Source organism: Festucalex cinctus, chromosome 6 (genome assembly GCF_051991245.1).
Source record: "Festucalex cinctus isolate MCC-2025b chromosome 6, RoL_Fcin_1.0, whole genome shotgun sequence".
NCBI classification, from domain to species: Eukaryota; Metazoa; Chordata; class Actinopteri; order Syngnathiformes; family Syngnathidae; genus Festucalex; species Festucalex cinctus.
In genome coordinates, this window is record NC_135416.1 from 1,590,283 (window position 1) to 1,608,640 (window position 18,358).

An 18,358-nucleotide genomic window follows, 5' to 3' on the forward strand; every position below is an offset into this window, starting at 1 on the left:
CGTATTTGACTCGTGACTCGACAAGTGGATTTCAAACTAAAAGACAAACGTGGCTAAATATATTATAAATGTATTTATTTTACATTTTACAACAGGGTAGGTGTAACTAATTAAAAGAAAAAAATTCATGAAAATGCGTATTTCTTTAATTAATCCATATAAAAAATGATAATTATTTCACATTAAAAAAATTATTGAAAAAAAAACGTGACTTCTTTTTAGGGTGGGGTTTGAAGAGCTGCATCAAGGTTGCATCAGAGGAAATGACGAAGGCCGCCGGAGATATCCTTCAAAATAAACCACAACTGTCCCCTCTGAGGAGCAAAAAACGTATTGAGGAGGAGGGAGTCAATAAAATATTTTGCTTCATCAAGAATAACGACAGAAAACTTCTCACAATATATTTATTTCGGCTCGAATGCCGTTTTAAAAGCAGGGTACGGTCTTATTTTGAAGGTCAAAAAAGGAAGTACTTGGCTTCTCGTTGTCAATCGAGGAGACTTTGCGGTCCCACTCGAGACACGTAACGGCGAGCTCGAATGGTGAAGAACCATTTAATCGCTTGACTTTCCCACCCTGAGGACCGGCTGTATGATTAAGTTACAATCTTCAATGAGTAAGCATATCCCAGTAAGTCACTTTTTCTTTTTTAAATCTCAGTCTTCCTGTATGTGTCAAATTTACACACGAACGAGTGTCAGTCTGGCTGGTCCTAAAAAAATTGACGGCCTCGTTGCTACTGTGAAGCTGGTTATGAATCGTAATCGTGTTACAGTTACGCAGACACGAGCACAAAACAAAAAACAAAAAAAACGTGGGCGCTTTTTTTTTTGTGGCAAATCGGAAGCCGATGGCGGAAACTAGCTCGAGCAGTTCCAAAAGCGAGATTCGCCTGACTTGTATTTTGGTTAAAACGGGAAGGATATTCCGTTTATTGGTAGTGTTTCGGCGTGTGTTTTTTTTCACAAGGCGCCATGTTCGGCGACATTACGTTGGTGGGCTTGAGTGACGGACGGCCCAACATGGCGGCGGCACGAAGCACAAGCTTCCGCCGTGCTTTGTTTTAATATAACAGCAACAACTCGGACAACCAAACACCAAAATTACGACTGTCATGTCTGAAACGCGTGCGAGCGTCTTCATTTGGCGTTTCCTCGCGTCCCTCCTTTGTCACTTGGGTCGCCATGTTGTTTGCCCGATGCAGTTTGAACCGGACAACGGCGGATTTAGTCGGTCGTTCTGGTGACGTTTTTTTTTTCCCCGTTGACAGACTAAATTATTTTATTTTTTTACATATAACACACGGGCGCCTTAAATGTCGACTTTGAATCAAGAACCAAGCGGCTGTTGTAGAAAGCTTGACGACACACTTTGCCGGCCGTGATGACGTCACGGTCGCGAAGACGACGACTGCCAGCAGGCCGCCATGCAAATGAGCCCCTTTAAAATAGTAGGCCAAACGGCGCATGCGCAATACCTCACCAATGGTCAGTGAGTCACTTGGCGTTGACGATGCTCAGTTTACCTTTGACTCGGCCTGGGCAGGTGCAGGCACGCTCCAACTTTCGAACAAGTTCCAGAAGACGTCATATCTTGAATTGTTCGTAAGTTGGAAGGAAGTTCGTAAGTGTTCCTGGCTTCAGTTTGTACAGTGTCACAAATCGATCAAGACAAAAACGTTGTTTTTGTTTTTCTCCAAATTCTGTCGGCCTCCATGACTTGATTGGAAAACAACAAACAACATTTTTGCCACTTTCCGGACTGATGTTATGGATCAAACATAATCATAATTTATGTTTGCATGTTCTGCACTGTCAATCAGGGTTATTATAGTTTTTGAATTTTTCATTTTTTTATTTTTATTTCGTTTGGAGTTTGTTTTTTTTTAAATTTAGTTTTGATTAGTTTTCTGGGTGGTTCTGTTAGTTTAATTAGTTTTAATTATTACATTCTTTGTTTTAGTTTTAGTTTCAGTTTTAGTTTTTTTTTCTTTCTAAATGTGTATAACGTGCGCAATATTTAAAAAAAAAAACATGGAAGTGACGTCATCTGAAGGCGCTTTTCTGTTGGCTGCTGCTAGATGACATCACTTTTGTGTGACACACTTTCAAATGTCCTTATTCCGGCTAATATCAAAATAAATTGATTTAAAATCATCCCCAATGGCTCATGCATTAAATTAATTGCCACAGACTAAAACAGATATTTTTGCGATAATTATAGTTAAATTTAATTAGTTTTGTAAACATTAAAATGTGGTTTGTTAGTTTTTGTTTTTAAAAAGCATTTTTGTATTTATTTTATTTCATTAACTTTTTATTTATTTATTATTATTATTTTATTTTATTTTTTTAATTCACTAAAATAACCTTGCAGTCAATTCAAATTAATGTCTTGGTTTTTGAATAAAGGGGTAGTTTTTTTTTGTGATTAATTGAAAAATGGACAAACTAATTGATTATTTAAATGTTATGTTGCAGCCCCATTACACAGTAGTACGAGTTCACGGTATTGTGGGTGTGGCTATTTTTTTTTTTGTTTTCTTGTTGGCCTTCACTTGAGCTCATACAACAGAACGCCAAAAAAAAAATCAACCAAGTAGTGGCTTTTAACAAGTGCCGAAAAATGTATGGAATTAAAATCGACGTCACACTTTTGTGGCGAACAACATTGAAATGACAATTTGTGGCGTGAGAAAATGCGACCGTGTGTTTCCGCTGTCGCCCTGCAGCAGTTCTGTGGTGTTCTGGGTCACACATTTATGGAGTTTCTGAAGGGCAGCGGAGACTACTGCCAGGCCCAGCACGCCGCCGCGTATGCCGACGAGTGAACGCGCCGACTCCGCCGCCATCGCCCGGACGCCCGCCGCCGTCGGCAGCGGCGGGACGCCTCCCGCAACCAGCGGCAACTCGGCCTGGATGGGGTAACTTGACCCGCTTTGCGCTAAGCCCGCCCCTCCCCCGTCGGCCCCGCCCGGCCACGAGCAAAGGTGGAAGCCGCCTCGTTTCCGTTGTCGCCCTGAGACGCCCCCTCGCCCGGAGGATTCCCGTCCCTCCGCGCCAAACTGTTTACGTTTAGCGTTCTCGAGCGCTTCCCCTCCCAGTGCCGAAGCCATCTTGCCTTTTTTTTTTTTTTTTTTTTTGCTGCTTCTTGTTCCTGTGTCGCGATGGCGCGCATGAACCGCCCCGCGCCGGTGGAGATCACCTACAAGAACATGAGGTTCCTCATCACTCACAACCCAACCAACGCCACCCTCAACAAGTTCATCGAGGTGAGCGTCGTCCAGCGCCCCCTGTTGGCAAATTGTTGAGTTGCGACGTGACAAAATGAGCGTCGCTCAAAATGCTGACCAGAAAATCTGGTCCGAAAAATTTTTTTCAGGTTACCGTAAAGCAGTACAACTTATTTTGCAACTCATAACTAGTGATGTAAATATCAAATCTTTTTAAAATGGATTATCTTTTTTTGTTTGGTTTATTGAACATCAAACGTGCACTACAAATTATACCATAAAAGTGAAGGAAAAGAATTATCAGCAAAATCAGAATTCATATGTTCAAAGGGAGTAAAAGTCCGTTAACTTATATCTGATCATGTACAACAAGTTATTATATTTAAAGGGATACTTCCTTTATTTAGCCCATTATAGCAATAAAAAGTGAATATTTTGTCTATAATTAATTTGATACTTTCATTATTTTTCACGTACCTTTAAAAACACATTTTGCAACTTGCTGGCGACTGTTGATGACATCACAAGGGCTCAGGTAACCAATCTCAGCTCACCTGTTTTCTAGGTTTGGTCATGTGACACTCACAGGCCGAGCTGTCATTTTCAGTCGACGGCGTTTTGCAAAATGTGTTTTTAAAGGCACTAATTGGACATGAGAAATAATGAAAAAATCACATTTATTATGGGCAAAATATTGATGTTTGACTATTTTGGCATTTGTTTTGCTTCCTGTCCCCGTTTGACGTGCGTTGTCGTCCCTCGCCTGCAGGAGCTGAAGAAGTACGGCGTGACCACGGCGGTGAGGGTCTGCGAGGCCACGTACGACGCCACCCTGGTGGTCAAAGAGGGAATTCAGGTCCTGGTGAGTCGCAACCGTCGGCGACTTGAGCCAATCAAAGTCCATGAGTAGCTTGATGCTAATCGTCAAGAGTGAGACACTAAAGCAGGAAATAAAAATCATTTCGTTCTAGACAAAATATCAACTTCTCACGCAAGAAAATGGATACATGAGATCACTTTAAAAACAAATTAATTAACTCATTCAAAGCCAAAAACGTGTAAACACGTTTTTTAATACTTTGTCCTTCACTGCCAAAAACATATTTGGACGTTTTTTTGTTTTTTTTTGCCTGATGGGGGGAAAAAAAAAAAAAAGACTCTAATCTTTCTTTTGTTGTTAAGTTCCATGTTTTTCTAGTAACAGAACACAATATTCTGTGTCCCTTGCAAAATTAGTCAAAATTCAATAAAAAGGGGGTCGCTTCAGTCAAAATGGCTAAGTAGCGATTCTGTCAGGTACCACTAGAGGGGGTCGGCGGACACTGTAGTGTTAGTAGCACCTAACAACAACTCTTGTGCCAACCCCTTCCCGCCTTTTTGCCGTCCCGGCGCAGGATTGGCCGTTTGACGACGGCGCCCCTCCCTCCAACCAGATCGTGGACGACTGGCTCAACCTGCTGAAGCGCAAATTCCGCGAGGAGCCCGGCTGCTGCGTGGCCGTGCACTGCGTGGCGGGCCTCGGCAGGTGAGCCGTCGGCCGGCTGGCCGCCTTCGCGCCGCCGTTAGCGCCGGTCACGCGTCCGCTTTGCCCCCCCGCAGGGCTCCCGTCCTGGTCGCCCTCGCCCTCATCGAATGCGGCATGAAGTACGAAGACGCCGTGCAGTTCATTCGCCAGTAAGTCGCGTTGGCAGCGTTTGATGACGGGAAACGGGAAGTGAGAACGATTGTGGAGATGAAAATTGCATCATTTATCTTCATTATGAGACAAATGTGGATTCAAAATCTCAAATAGCTGCTAAATGGCGTTTTTTAATAAATAAAAAAATTTCAGTTCTGAATATGGCAAATGACTAATAAGTTACTTTTATGTTGCACTGCATGCACAATAAAAATATTTTCTAATTGTGTTAACGAGAAGACTATAAAAATGTCCATTAAAAAAAAAAAAAACAACTTTTAAATGGCAGGTAAAATGTTTTCAGTTTCTGAAATTCCAAATGACATATTTTCATTTAACATGATTTGAAATGCTGACCAACACTGAAGACGTGAGTTATTGTACAAACTCATCAAACATCTTATTGAAATTTGAATCATATTCTACATAGCAAATACAATTTAATTAATGCCCATTAAAATATTTTCTAAATGACCAAAGCATGCTTTACGCTCACAAATGTTTTAATAAAATATATCATAAAGAAATTCAAATGTTTATTTAAATGAGATGTGACATTTTAAAAATGCTCATTGATACATTAAATATCACAAAATTAGGTGTGATTTATTTATTTTTGTTCAAATGACTAATAGAATTTAGTGTAAACATTGTTAGTTTAAAATAGAATTGAGTATGGATTAAATCTAAACATTTGTTTTCTCCAAAACGACTTCACGATGTAAATATCTTTTATATTCTTTGTGACTACAAAAAAAAAACCATTTTATTGTTGTGCTTGTAACGAGCACTGTTGTTGTTTGTTGTTGCTGTCGTGCAGGAAGCGTCGCGGCGCGTTCAACAGCAAGCAGCTCTTCTACCTGGAGAAATATCGTCCAAAGATGCGGCTGCGCTTCAAAGATTCCAACAGCCATCGCAACACCTGCTGCATCCAGTAGAACAACAACAACAACAACAACATGTTGCCTTCGTCTCACAGTCCAGAAAGAACTAACTAACTAACTAACTAACTACTCATGGGGAAAACCATTTCAACATTTCTTCCGTGTCCAGCTTCACGTCTTTGTACGCATAACGAACGACTCTTTGTCCTCACTAGAAGAATTTACAAGATCCGACCAATATGAATTTCTTTTTTTTTTTTATTGTTATTTTTTTGCAGAGTAAAATCTAAATAATTGGTTTTTTCATTTTAATATTATGCAAAAAAAAAACATTGGCTGGAATTTTTGTTTTTATTTTTTTTAAGTCCTTTTCTACTAGGCATTACATGATTAGGATTTTTTTTATTGAACGTTATAAACAGTCGCAGAAAGAAAAAAACAATTTAGGAGATTTTGGAGCTGATCCATGAAGTGCTTATTAAAAAAAAACTAAAATGTGTCAAACTGATATTCTTTAAAATGCAGTGGGGAAAAATAATAATACCCTAAAAATTCTCCCCAAAATGCTGATAGTCAAAGATACAAAAAATGAAATTCAAAACTATTTAAAACTATTTTCTTGAGCTGTTTCTGCTGAGAACTTTTGTCTCATTAACGATGGCAGCACACAGAAGGTCGCTGGAGTGAAACTGTCACGTCCTGTTTTGCGGATCCGATCCAATTCAGCTCAACCAAGCACATCTGTCGAGTTTGGGCGTCAATTTGATGTTAGCAGTGAGCCAAATCGTCTTGATGCTACTTGTAAGACGGCCGTGAGGACAAAGTGCGCTCGTACGTAAACCTTAAGCTGGATTGGAAGGCTAACGAATGCTGAAATGACTTTTCCAAACTTATCAGCTTGTCGTCATGACCGTTTTGCTCCATTCAAAGTCTAGAAGCTTCTTTTTTTTTTATGCTTTTGTTTACTAATTAACTGCCACAATGTGATTTTTATTTTGTATTTTGTTTCCAAACTGGACTCGTATCTGCGCTATTTTGTACGCCTTTTCATTTGATGTCCTTAACTTAACACTTGGATACTTGATGATTTTTGATGTATTTGATGATTCTTATCCTTAGTTGGCTATTTATATCTTATCGATGGACGTGAGTGATTTTAGTACGTGAGCGGCAAAAAGTTGTACCCGTTGACCGACTCGTGACAATTCTATTAAAGTGACAAACCGCCATCACTGCCTGCCTGCTTATTAAATGTGATGCAAACTTTTACAGGTGGTTAATCAAGTCCAAAAAACAGACAATCACATTTCTGGGACTCTTCCAATCATTTGTTTTGACATCAGATGCGTCCGCCATGTCTATAATAAGAGTGCGAATGAAACAAAGGTAAGAATGGAATTGAAATAGAACAGGTAACCACAATGCTTTTTTTTATTTATTTTCTTAAAATTCATGTATCCATTTTTTTTTATTCATTAAAATGCATACTATTTATGACCAGCATAAGCTTTTTAGAAAGAGGAGGACTACAGCCTCTCATGATGGATTATTTGTAACGTATAAAATATTGCTTGAAGCATTCAGTCTTGCATCATCTGTTGCGTTAGCGGACATCCATGTTAGCGCTTGGCGCTAACAAGGGATGCGCGCGCGTCTGATTGACCAAAGCGTAAAAAAAATATTAAGACCTTTTTAAAAAAAAAAAATACGGCACAGAAGCTTTGCGTATAAAGACAGCACATCTTCATCTTCTCTTGCAAAATAAACGAAAAAATAAAAGCTGAGCCACTTCACACGATCTTCAGGTTCTTCATTGACGACTCCAGAGTCTAAATGCAACACAAGACAACATTTGTCAGCTGGCAGATTTGGAGGATCAAGACTACCAAAATTCAAAATAAATGACTTAAAAGGGAAAATAATAACTGATATAAAATATATCATTTGAAAATGATATCCAAAAATAGAAATGAAATATATTTGAATTATATATATTTTTTTATATCTGTTTTTATTTTCACTTTTGGTCATTTATTTAGCCATGTATTTATTTATTTAAAATATTTATTATATATTTATAATAAATTTATATTTATGAATATATTTAAAGTATAATTCCAAAAAGTAAATACAAATGTATTGTATATATATTTTTTGTTCTTTTTATTAACATTTCTATTTATTTTTTTTAATCTAATTTTCAAATTATATATATTTTTTTATATCCGTTTTTATTTTCATTTTTAGTCATTTATTTATTTATTTAAGTCATTTATTTTTAATTTTGGCAGTTTTAGTCCAACTCGAAAAATATGACTAAAAATTAAAATAAAAATGGCTATAAAAAATATAATTTAAAAAAGTAAATACAAATGTATTTATGTATATATATTTTGTTATTCTTATTTCATTTTTTTATCTAATTTTTGAATTATACATTTTTTTATATCCATTTTTATTATCATTTTTAGTCATTTATTTATTTAGTCATTTATTTTTAATTTTGGCAGTTTTAGTCCATACAGCCAAATCGAAAATTATGACTAAAAATGAAAATAAAAACGGCTATAAAAAATATAATTAAAAAAAGTAAATACAAATGTATTTATGTATATATATTTTGTTATTCTTATTTCATTTTTTTATCTAATTTTTGAATTATACATTTTTTTATATCCATTTTTATTATCATTTGTAGTCATTTATTTTTAATTTTGGCAGTTTTAGTCCATACAGCCAAATCGAAAATTATGACTAAAAATGAAAATAAAAACGGCTATAAAAAAATATATATAATTAAAAAAATTAAATACAAATGTTATGTATATATATTTTTTGTTCTTATCTTGCTTTATTATTATTATTTTTTTAATCTAATTTTCGAATTATATATATATATATTTTTTTTTTATCCGTTTATATTTTCATTTGTAGTCATTTATTGGCAGTTTTGGTCCTCCATACGTGCGCGCGTGCGAGCTTGTCACCTTGACATCCCAGATGCACATCGCTCCATCCATGCCGGTGGTGCAGAACTTGGCGCACTGCTTGCGTCCTCCTTGCAGCACCGAGATGTGACTGAAACGGCAAAAAGATGAAATCCCAAAATTCCTTTTCCATTTTTTTTTAGTGTCACGAGTCATTTCCCAAAAAAACAAACAAACGGTTGCACCTGATGCTGTTCTTGTGCAGCGTGCCGAGGACCTTGTCGGTGCTTTGCGTCTCGGAGGCGCGGCGGTCCAGGTTCTGGAAGCGCTCCCTGGCGCTGATGCCCTTGTGGGCCGCCTGCTTGGGGACGTCCAGTTTGCCGGCCAACGTCAGGACGCCGCCGCCGCCTTTGGCCGCCGGCTCCAGCACGAACAGCATGGGGCAGCAGTCGTGGCCCTGGACGGACGGACGGACGGACGGACGGATGCAAATGTTTGCTGGGTGTGTTTGCTGGGGTCAACAGCACGGCTGGAGTTTGTACTCACGGCGGCGACTAAACTGCTCTCGGTGATGAAGGTGACGCACAGCAGAGGGAGCGTGTCGGACCTCAGACTGCTCACACTGTGGACAAATTCACACAAAGGTCACATTGGTATTTATTAAAAAAAAACAAAAAAAGTTATTTTTGTTAACAATTATTCAAAATTGTTTTGTGTTTTGCATATACAATATGAATTTCTATTGATTTCATCAAATAATATAAATAAATAATACTGTCTACGTTAACTATTCATCAAAAGATAGAAAAATGTTTACTACTGAAAAAAAAATATAGATATAATTGTTTAATATTTTATATTATTATTTGCATAATATTTTTTATTCACAAAAATAAATTAAAAATGTTAAATGTATATACACATGTTTTCCCACGGTTTTTATTGTTGACAATAAATGTAATCACTTAAGCAATTATTTAATAGAATTACTACGATTTTTAAACGTACTGCATAAGTAAAATAGCGTTTTGATTTTTTTTTTTTACAATAAATCAAACCATTATTTAATAAAAAAATAAAAATAAAACGTACGTACATGTAAAGTTGTTCATTTACAAATTTTAAATTTATTGATTTAAAATGGTTTTATTTCATTTTTTACAATATATCAGCTCCTTATTTTTAAATTGTAAACTGTGAAATGTTTATGTAAAATTGTTTATTTACCCGTTACAATTTTATTATCTGCAATAACTCAAGTTTAATAGAATTGCTACAACTTTCTAAATGTATTTTACTTATTTTATTTATTTATTTTTACTTACTTACTTACTTACTATTTTTTTTTTACAATAAATCAAACTGTTATTTAATAAAAATAAATAAAAGATGTATTTCAAATTTCAAAATATTAAATGTGTATTTAAAATTGTTTTATTTCATCTTTCACAATATATCAACTCCTTATTTTGAAATGGTAAACAGTTTAATATTCATGTAAATTTTTTTTTTTTTTTTTTTTTTACCATTTTAATGTTTCAATCTTATTATTTACAATAAATAAGTTAATTTACGTTTTAAATAGAAAACAAATATAGTCCTAAATGTACTGTAAGGCTCTCGACTAATATTTTTGTCTTATTATTTACAACAATAAATGGACCTAAAAAAATGTCAATGCAAGCAATATTTTCACGTGCTGAATAATGCAAAGAAATCGTACGTGCTGGTCTTGCCGCCCTCTGCGACCGACACGGTTGAGTCGTGCGACGTCCACGCCAGGCGGTTGCCCGAGTTGGAGAAGCAGACGCTGTGCACCCAACCGCCGCCGCCGCCGCCCGCCGCCACGCCGGGCCCCTCGGCGGCCGCCGCTGTGGCCCCCCCGGACTCGAACAGCATCTCTCCGAAGGGCATCTTGCCGCCCCACAGCGTCGGGCTCGGCTTCTCCTCCACCTCCTTGATGTAGGCCGAGAACACCCTGCGAGCAGCCAATTCGTTACCCGCGCAAAGACACAAGAGACGCCACTCAAAATGGCCGCCAGCACAAGGTTCGCCTCAAAATGGCTGCCTTGGAAACAACAACAATCATTTGAAATGAAATAAACAAACTCGGCTTGTCCGTCTCACTGTTGAGTGGTGTTATTCCACTCCAGTCCTGTCGGTGGCAGTACCTGCACTTGAAGTCACAGGAGCCGGCGGCCAGCAGGACGTTGTTGGGGTGCCAGTCCAGACTGAGGATGGTGGAGCGGATCGGCTTCTTGATGTGCTTGCACACCCACCTGGATGGGGGGGGCGCATCATCAGACCGACCTCTATCTATGACTGGATAGACGATAGTGCCCATATACGCCAATGCAAGCCATTGAAGTCACAGGGCGGCCATCTTGCTCCTCCCATCTCTGTATCATCTATACGGTATGCGTACAAATGAGACCTAAAATAGCTCACTCTTTTTTAACAAGTAAAAAAATAATAATTAAAAAATAACAAGTGGACGGTATGTGCTGCTTTGAAGACCCCCTTTTTCTTTTATTGCTCATTTCCTTACACCTCAAAATTAAATTTGGCAGATGCATCTTTTGTTGAATTACACTTATAATTCTTTAATAAAGAAAAATATATATATACAAGTTTCCTCATGTGCTAAACATCATTAACTCATTTGCTCCCAATAACGTGTAAATACGTTTTTTTTCATGTTCTAAGTGTCCCAAAGACGTATTTATACGTTTTTTGTTGTTGTTGTTTTTTTATGCTAGAGCATACAGAAGGCTTTGATGCAGCCTCTCAACTGCAAAGAACGGTTGCAGAAATGGTAGTTATGACACAAACGGCCAGCAGGTGGCAGCAGAGCAAAGGAGATCAACCAGGGCCATCTTGAAAAAAAAGCTCAATTACTTACAATTTTAAATAGATTTGTGAAAACTGATGAAACTTCTTCTAATGTGAATTGCTGCAAAACGGAAACAGATAGAAACATACTTTTTTTTTTCCTGATGAAAGAAGAGACTTTAATCTTTCTTTTGATAGGTTCCATGTTTATAGCAATAGAACACAATATTCTGTGGGCCTTGCAAAATCAGTCAAAATCCAGTAAAACAGCCGGAAGCGAACGGGATTGCGAAATGTGAAAATGGCTGCCAGTGAATGAGTTAAAAATGATCATTTTTGAAACTTTTCAGCGTACAGTTTGTCCGCGCGCGCGTGTCAGCTCACCAGTCGTTCTCCTGCTCAAAGTAGCAGACGGAGATGAGTCGCGATCCGCTGCCGACGGCAAACTTGTTCTCCCGCGGCGACCACTTGACGCAGCGCGCCGCCCGGTTGATGCGCAGGATGACCAGGGTGGGCTTCCAGGCGCCCTCCTTCAGGGTCCACACGTACGCGTTGCGGTCGGCGCCGCACGTCACGATGCGGTTGCTGTCGGGCGCCCAGTCCACGCCTGCGGAAGAGAAGGATGGAACGATAGCGGCGATATCGAAAATGCCACGGAAATATATCGTCGTCGTCAAGATATTAAAAGCAGCACGTGTTCAAAAAGTTGGGTTGATTTCCATTTGTGCAGTTCTAGCACCCTCTGGTGGCTAGTTCTTTAGTGCAGTTTTATTTTCACAAGGCATGTTTTGGCCCTTCTATAGTTAATATGTGTTAATACAAAAAAATATATATATATAAAACAATGAAATATTTTTATATTTTTTCATTGCTGTAATGCACGAAAACACAATATTGTTTTAGTTTTTTTTGTGTAAGCTTTTTTTTTTTACCACATTGTAACCACTTTTGTATCGCCAACCTCCCCACAATATCGTGATAATTATTGTATCATAAGCATCATATCGCGATGTTTGTATTTCTTTTTAATGTCTTTCTTAATTTTATATTACTTTTAATTAAATTATACATTCAAAAAGAAACCAATTTCAGTTATGCGTTTATTGATTTTGTTTATCAAAAAACTGGTTAGTCTATTTATTGTAAATAAAGATGTAGCAGTCAATTTTATACACGAATTTAACATTGTTTTTTTATGAAATAATATACAATTGATGATAAATAATAAATAGGAACAAGTTAACGTATACAAACATTCAAATATACAGTAAAAATAACGTCATTAAATTATTGGTGAATCAATTTTTTTGCATTTGGCAAACAATGACATTAATAGTAAGAGTACAATTGTACTGTATTATTAAGATAAGCATATTATTTTTTATTTATTCATATATCAAAAAATGGTGAATTGATTTGTTGTAAAATTTCAAAACTAAAAATAAACAATTTTATATAATTCCCAAATATATTTTATGTAATACAAGTATTACATAACATTACATAGCAACATTATGAATAATTGCTTTAAAATGACAATATTTTGATTCAAATAAATTAAATTCAAATAAATTAACCAATGATTGTTCTTAATAACTGGTTGATTGATTTATTGTAATTGATTTATTTAAATGGAAAAAAGAGCCAAATGAACCATTTTACATGTTTATAATATAGCATTTGTGGCCTATTTCTTCATGATACATAATAACTGTCCACTAGGAGTGAGATGCCTGATGGCGTCTCACCTGTCACCTGCCCGTTGTGCTCCTTGAGCTCATGGATCCTGGTCCACTTGGTCCCGTCCTTCTTGTAAATGTGGACCTCGTGGTTGTTGGGGCAGATGGCCACTTCTGGGGACGCCACAAAAAAAGACGCCAAAATATGTATTCTGCGGTCTTTATTTTTTATGTACCGCGGAGACAAGCACATTTTTGATATAACTATTATTTTTCAGTTAGTTTTGTAACATGTTTACCGCTCTCAAACTTCATTTCATGTTGGTGATATCGTACAACAAGTGCGCTCGCTGCTGTTAGCATCATGCTAGCTAGTAGCTACAGGCATCATTCACGCCACTGACATTTTCCTGCCCGCGTTCGCCTGCCGATGTGACTCACAGGAAACGAGCGCTCCCTCATCTGGCTCACCTGACCGCAAAACTGCCTCGCGTCCGCTTTGTACGGCTGAATCACTCACAACAGCCACATATGGCCCGTTGACTGCCGCTACATGAAAACAGCACACGGAAAGCGCTTCAAATGACTCAAAAATGATGTCAGACCTTATTGCTGCGCTTTTCATCGCCTCTTCACTCGTGTGGTTGAAGTTCGTGTGGAAATACAAAATAAAACTTCAACAAAACAAAAATTGTTCACAATTGCTCTTTTTTTTTCAGGCAGACAACTTTCTGGGTTTTATGTTCGTTTGGTCTTATGCTGCATTTTTGCGATAGGACGCCTTATTTTATTTATTTATTTTTTTTATTTTTTTTAAACGAGTTAATGTACTTCCGGGTCATCTTCCGTGTGAACAAAAGCGACGAGGATGGAACGTGTAAACATGAAACAAAGCAGTGGGAAAGCTTTGATAAATAAATGTTATAAAAATAAATTAAAAAAAGTAAAAAAAATAAAATAAAATAAGCTTTCCCGAAGCTACCAGGATGGCGCGTGTATTTTCCCACTGCTTTGTTTACACGCTCCGTCTCGTTGCTTTTGGTCACATGGAAGATGACCCGGAAGTGTTTACGGGAGCCACTAAGATGACACGGTAAGGGAAAAAAACAACAACAACTTTGCGTTCTCTCGCAAATGTTGCGTTATCTCTCAGTCTTTGCATCTCTTAATCTTTGCGAGGGACGGCAATTTTTATTTTTTATTTTTTTGCGAGGGAACGCAAAGTTGTTGTTTTTTCTTACCATGTCACCTTGACCATCTTCGAATGTAGCATTAAACTATCATAAATGTAGTTTTTGAAACAATATTGGAATAAAGAAATTATCTACAGTATGTTCACAATTTTGGATGGCGGAAGTCAGACTTTTTTTTTTGCTTTTATTCATTCCAAAATCAACAGACATCCCAAACAAACTGAGCACACAGAACCGTGTTGTCGAACCAGACAATAACAAAAAAGAAAGAGAAGAAGAAGAACAAAAAAAAAAAGGTCTAATCAGACAGTAAATTCTTCAAGCTCTTAAATGTCAACAAGGCTTGCTTCATCTTAACCCTTCCTAATGTTGCAAACCCTTCAATTTCCTTAAAAAAAAAAAAATCAAAAACAAAGGTCGCCATTTACAAAATCTACATCTGTGAATAAACTGTTTTGCAATTATTATCAAAGTATTGAGCATCATTTCCTTTTTGTCTGTCCTGTATTACTATCCCAAACTTAATACTTAACTGTATTGAATGCTTTTGAAGTAAGATAAAAGCAATAAATGAAGCAACATTGCGGGCAGGTAAGTTTTGCTGGAGGTCAAAAATTAGTTTTAAGAACCAAAATAGTTGGAACTGGGAAAAAAAAAAAACTCGGGTAAATCCGACTTCCGACGATCCTCGAATGCAGCATTAAACTATCATAAATGTAATTTTTGAAACAATATTGGAATAAAGAAAATATCTACAGTATGTTCACAATTGATCATATTTCCTCTGGGTTTCGTGTTTCCAACTAGCATAAATGTAGTTTTCGATATAGTTTTGTACCCCATTTAAAAAAAAAAATAAAAAATTATAAAACAATGAATTGGAAAATTTGCTTGTTTTTCACCAATAGAAATCTCTCTGGCATTCATGCAATTTTTGGTTTAAATAATGAATGTTGTATGAGTCCAAATGATCAGCGTGTTGTATCTTTTCAAACTAACTCCATCTAGCTGGATGATACAAAGCAAACGGCAAAGAGTTTTTTTGTGAGGACAGGCAGGAAACAGGAAATGCCTTCGCCCACCTGGGAGCCAATGGCAGCAGTCCGACTCTTTACATTGCACAACTTGTTCTTTGGCGGACGCTCGCTCGGTGATGAACACCAAATGTTAGAGAGAAATGGGAAACTCACGGGTTCCGTCTTTGTTCCAGGCGTGGCAGCTAATTGGTTCCAGCAGGAAGCTATGGAAGGCCATGGCCAATCAGAGATGAACACTCGACGCAAACCAGGAAGTGGCCTGAGGCGCACACAGCCACACACACACACACAAAGGGAAAATACTTCTTTAAAAACTTTATGCTAGTAATATTTCACCCTTTTACTGGGAACAGAATACTACTTTTCTCTTGTAATATTCGAAGCCATTAAAAAAAAAAAAACTGGTAAATAATCTACCTTTATCCCCTTTAAAAGTAAAACTTTGTTGTTGTAATATTCACTTTTTTCCCCACAATAAAATATGAATAGTATTTTTTTTTCTGGAAACAAAATAGTACTTTTACTGACTCATATCAGTTTTATTTTTTTTAATATTAATATTCTTCTTTAGAAAAAAAACATGTAAAAAAAAAAAACATGCGTATATATTTCAGTAATTTCACATTTACAAAAACAACTTTTCTGTAATAGTTTTTTTCTTCAAGAAAATCTAGCTCATTATATTCTTTTTTTTTCTCAATTAAAATGAAATTAAGTAAACAGTCCACCTTTCGTACTTCCCGATTAAACAACCCCTGCCCCCCAAAGTTAATATATTAATAAATAATTTCCAGCTAGAATGTATGATAGGTTATGGCCAATCAGAAGACAAGATTGGACGCAAATCAGGAAGTTGCGCGAGGAGGAACAAACACATAACGGTCACACCTAAAAGAAAAACGGAAGTTGGCGTGCTTTTAAGAGGGGTTTAGTTTCTCATTACTGAAAAAAAAAAAACATGTTCACGCCCCTTAGCCCAGTGTGGCGCTGAATAAATAAATACGAATAAAAAAATAAATAAATTCTCTCATTATACAGTTAGTTATTATTTATATTTAAAAGAAAATTTGTTAGTTTTATTTTTTTAATGCTTTGTTTTCATTTGTATTACTTTTAGTCTTAATTTGTTTGTTTTTTGTAATAAATGCTTGAGTGCAAGATTAAAAACTATATTATGTTATAAACTACAATTCTCAAACGACTGTTTGACTTTCTTCTTCGATGGTGTAATAATGAAATAAATATATTCACGATAACCTGGAAAGTTGTACATACATCATTAATTGCAAAAGGCAACACAAAGCACATTTTCACTATAGTTAGTTTTATAAACGTATGGCGCATCAGTTAGTTTAATTTATATTGTTTTCGTTAACTACAATATCGTTAACCGACAATGCGGGGGACCACTTTAGTCTCATAATAGTTAACGTTTTATTTTCTAAGAACTGCTTTATTCTCTTAACACCCGGATTTACTCTCAGTTAAACATCCTTCTTTCCATCCTTCTGGCGCAACTGCACGTCAGGAGCGATGCAAAAACTCGCAACCCCCCCAAATACGAGCAACAAACTCCCGCTAAGCCCAAACAGGAAGTCAGCTTGACGAAACAAGGCAGAAAAGTTGACACTTTACATTCGAACACTAACTTTTTTCTTTTTCTTTTTGCGACTCACCCTGAGAGCAGGAATGGAGGTTTTTTTTGTTTGTTTTTTTGTTTTCCCAGTGGGGCGAGGTTGTCGGGGTCTTTCAGGTGGGGAGTGGGCTGCTCTGCTTCGCGGACTCTGGCCAGTCAACACGAACGCCAACGACGACAAGTGAAGCTGAAGCTGAAAGTTGGGGAGGCGAAAAGAGAAGCAGACAAAGCGAGAGAGCGGGAGGCGGTGAAGGGGGCGGGGAAAGTGTACAGGAAGTTGAGAGCGAGGATGGAAAAGATATTTGGTGGGGGGGTTACAAAAGCGCACAAAAACTCTTGGGAAGCAGAAATGCGCATAGGAAGAGGAGGGAGTGTGATGTGGAAAAATGGGGGAGGGAAGTAGTGAGCGGCTGCTGTCAATACATGACATCATTCGCTGCTTTTTTTTTCTTCTTTTTTTGCACAAAATCAGCAGTGTCTGCTCAGGGTTCTCGCCACTCCCCAGACTAAAAATCTTGTGTGGTTCCTCTTAAGCCCAGACAGGACTGGTAGTCATTTTCAGGGCTCAGACCCGGCCCACTTTAGTTCACATTTGAATGAATATACACAATTTGACAGTTTGGAGCATTCCCTCCGACGATATTCATATTGCATTTGACCAACAATGTAATTTAGAATTGAATGCTCGTACAAGGGCACATTAATATTATCTTTTTTTTTGAACAAGTATGTGAACATAAAATGGGCACCAAAAAAAAGAAAAAAGGACAAAAAGAAACCAATAAGCAAATGTCATTAAAGGGGACATTTTCCACTTCACAAGACACATATACCAAATAAAGTTCAACCAACAAGATTAAGGCAGCTAACATTGTACTTCCTGTTTTTTACTCTTATTTTGAAATGCGTTCTCACCACTTCTGGTGCACAATACTGAGCTGACTGATGCTAACTTGAAGAGAGCAACAGGATAAAGGCAGCTAACATTGTACTTCCTGTTTTTTTACTCTTATTTTGAAATGCGTTCTCACCACTTCTGGTGCACAATACTGAGCTGACTGATGCTAACTTGAAGAGAGCAACAGGATTAAGGCAGCTAACGCTGTACTTCCTGCTAGTGCTCTTATTTTGAAATGCGTTCTCACCACTTCTGGTGCACACTACTAAGATGACTGATACTAACTTGGAGAGCAACGTAATCGTAGGCTTTCCCATCATGCTTTGTTGCCGTTACTAGTAATCGTGTTTTGCCTCTTTGGT

The 18,358-nt window shown here is 37.2% G+C and overlaps 2 protein-coding genes and 1 long non-coding RNA gene across 4 annotated transcripts; 2 read left to right on the forward strand and 1 right to left on the reverse strand.

Moving 5' to 3' along the window:
• The first annotated feature begins 482 nt into the window (after positions 1 to 482).
• LOC144020385 (uncharacterized) lies at positions 483 to 2,830 on the forward strand. Its single transcript, XR_013283863.1, has 2 exons — positions 483 to 630; positions 2,732 to 2,830. It is a non-coding gene; the product is annotated as an uncharacterized LOC144020385 (long non-coding RNA).
• A 15-nt stretch (positions 2,831 to 2,845) lies between these two features.
• On the forward strand, positions 2,846 to 7,026 carry ptp4a1 (protein tyrosine phosphatase 4A1). Of its 2 annotated transcripts, none has more exons than XM_077523784.1 (5): positions 2,846 to 3,271; positions 4,002 to 4,094; positions 4,627 to 4,757; positions 4,832 to 4,906; positions 5,735 to 7,026. In XM_077523784.1, exons 1-5 carry the CDS (start codon positions 3,167 to 3,169, stop codon positions 5,910 to 5,912), a joined length of 582 nt encoding a protein of 193 aa, XP_077379910.1. In that variant the 5' UTR covers positions 2,846 to 3,166; the 3' UTR covers positions 5,913 to 7,026. The 2 variants fall into 2 exon arrangements, with proteins under 2 accessions (XP_077379910.1, XP_077379909.1); XM_077523783.1 differs by having other exon boundaries at positions 2,851 to 3,271; positions 5,731 to 7,026.
• Positions 7,027 to 7,207: 181 nt separating this feature from the next.
• On the reverse strand, positions 7,208 to 17,364 carry LOC144020383 (actin-related protein 2/3 complex subunit 1B-B-like). The gene is made up of 10 exons (XM_077523782.1): positions 17,139 to 17,364; positions 15,616 to 15,721; positions 13,302 to 13,406; positions 11,938 to 12,160; positions 10,893 to 11,000; positions 10,445 to 10,699; positions 9,268 to 9,343; positions 8,967 to 9,178; positions 8,782 to 8,872; positions 7,208 to 7,623 (listed from the first exon to the last, which is right to left on the reverse strand). The coding sequence occupies exons 2-10, from the start codon at positions 15,677 to 15,679 to the stop codon at positions 7,585 to 7,587; spliced, it is 1,173 nt and encodes a 390-aa protein (XP_077379908.1). The 5' UTR covers positions 15,680 to 15,721; positions 17,139 to 17,364; the 3' UTR covers positions 7,208 to 7,584.
• Positions 17,365 to 18,358: the final 994 nt, after the last annotated feature.

Excerpts from the sequence above, each read along its gene's own strand:
- LOC144020383 (XM_077523782.1), bottom strand. The coding sequence starts at position 15,679 with ATGGCCTTCCATAGCTTCCTGCTGGAACCAATTAGCTGCCACGCCTGG. Across the intron at positions 10,700-10,892 it reads TCCTGTGACTTCAAGTGCAG|GGTGTTCTCGGCCTACATCA; the intron begins GTACTGCCACCG and ends GGCTGCTCGCAG. Across the intron at positions 8,873-8,966 it reads CTGCACAAGAACAGCATCAG|TCACATCTCGGTGCTGCAAG; the intron begins GTGCAACCGTTT and ends TTGCCGTTTCAG.
- ptp4a1 (XM_077523784.1), top strand. The coding sequence starts at position 3,167 with ATGGCGCGCATGAACCGCCCCGCGCCGGTGGAGATCACCTACAAGAAC. Across the intron at positions 4,095-4,626 it reads AAGAGGGAATTCAGGTCCTG|GATTGGCCGTTTGACGACGG; the intron begins GTGAGTCGCAAC and ends GTCCCGGCGCAG. Across the intron at positions 4,907-5,734 it reads GCCGTGCAGTTCATTCGCCA|CGTCGCGGCGCGTTCAACAG; the intron begins GTAAGTCGCGTT and ends TCGTGCAGGAAG.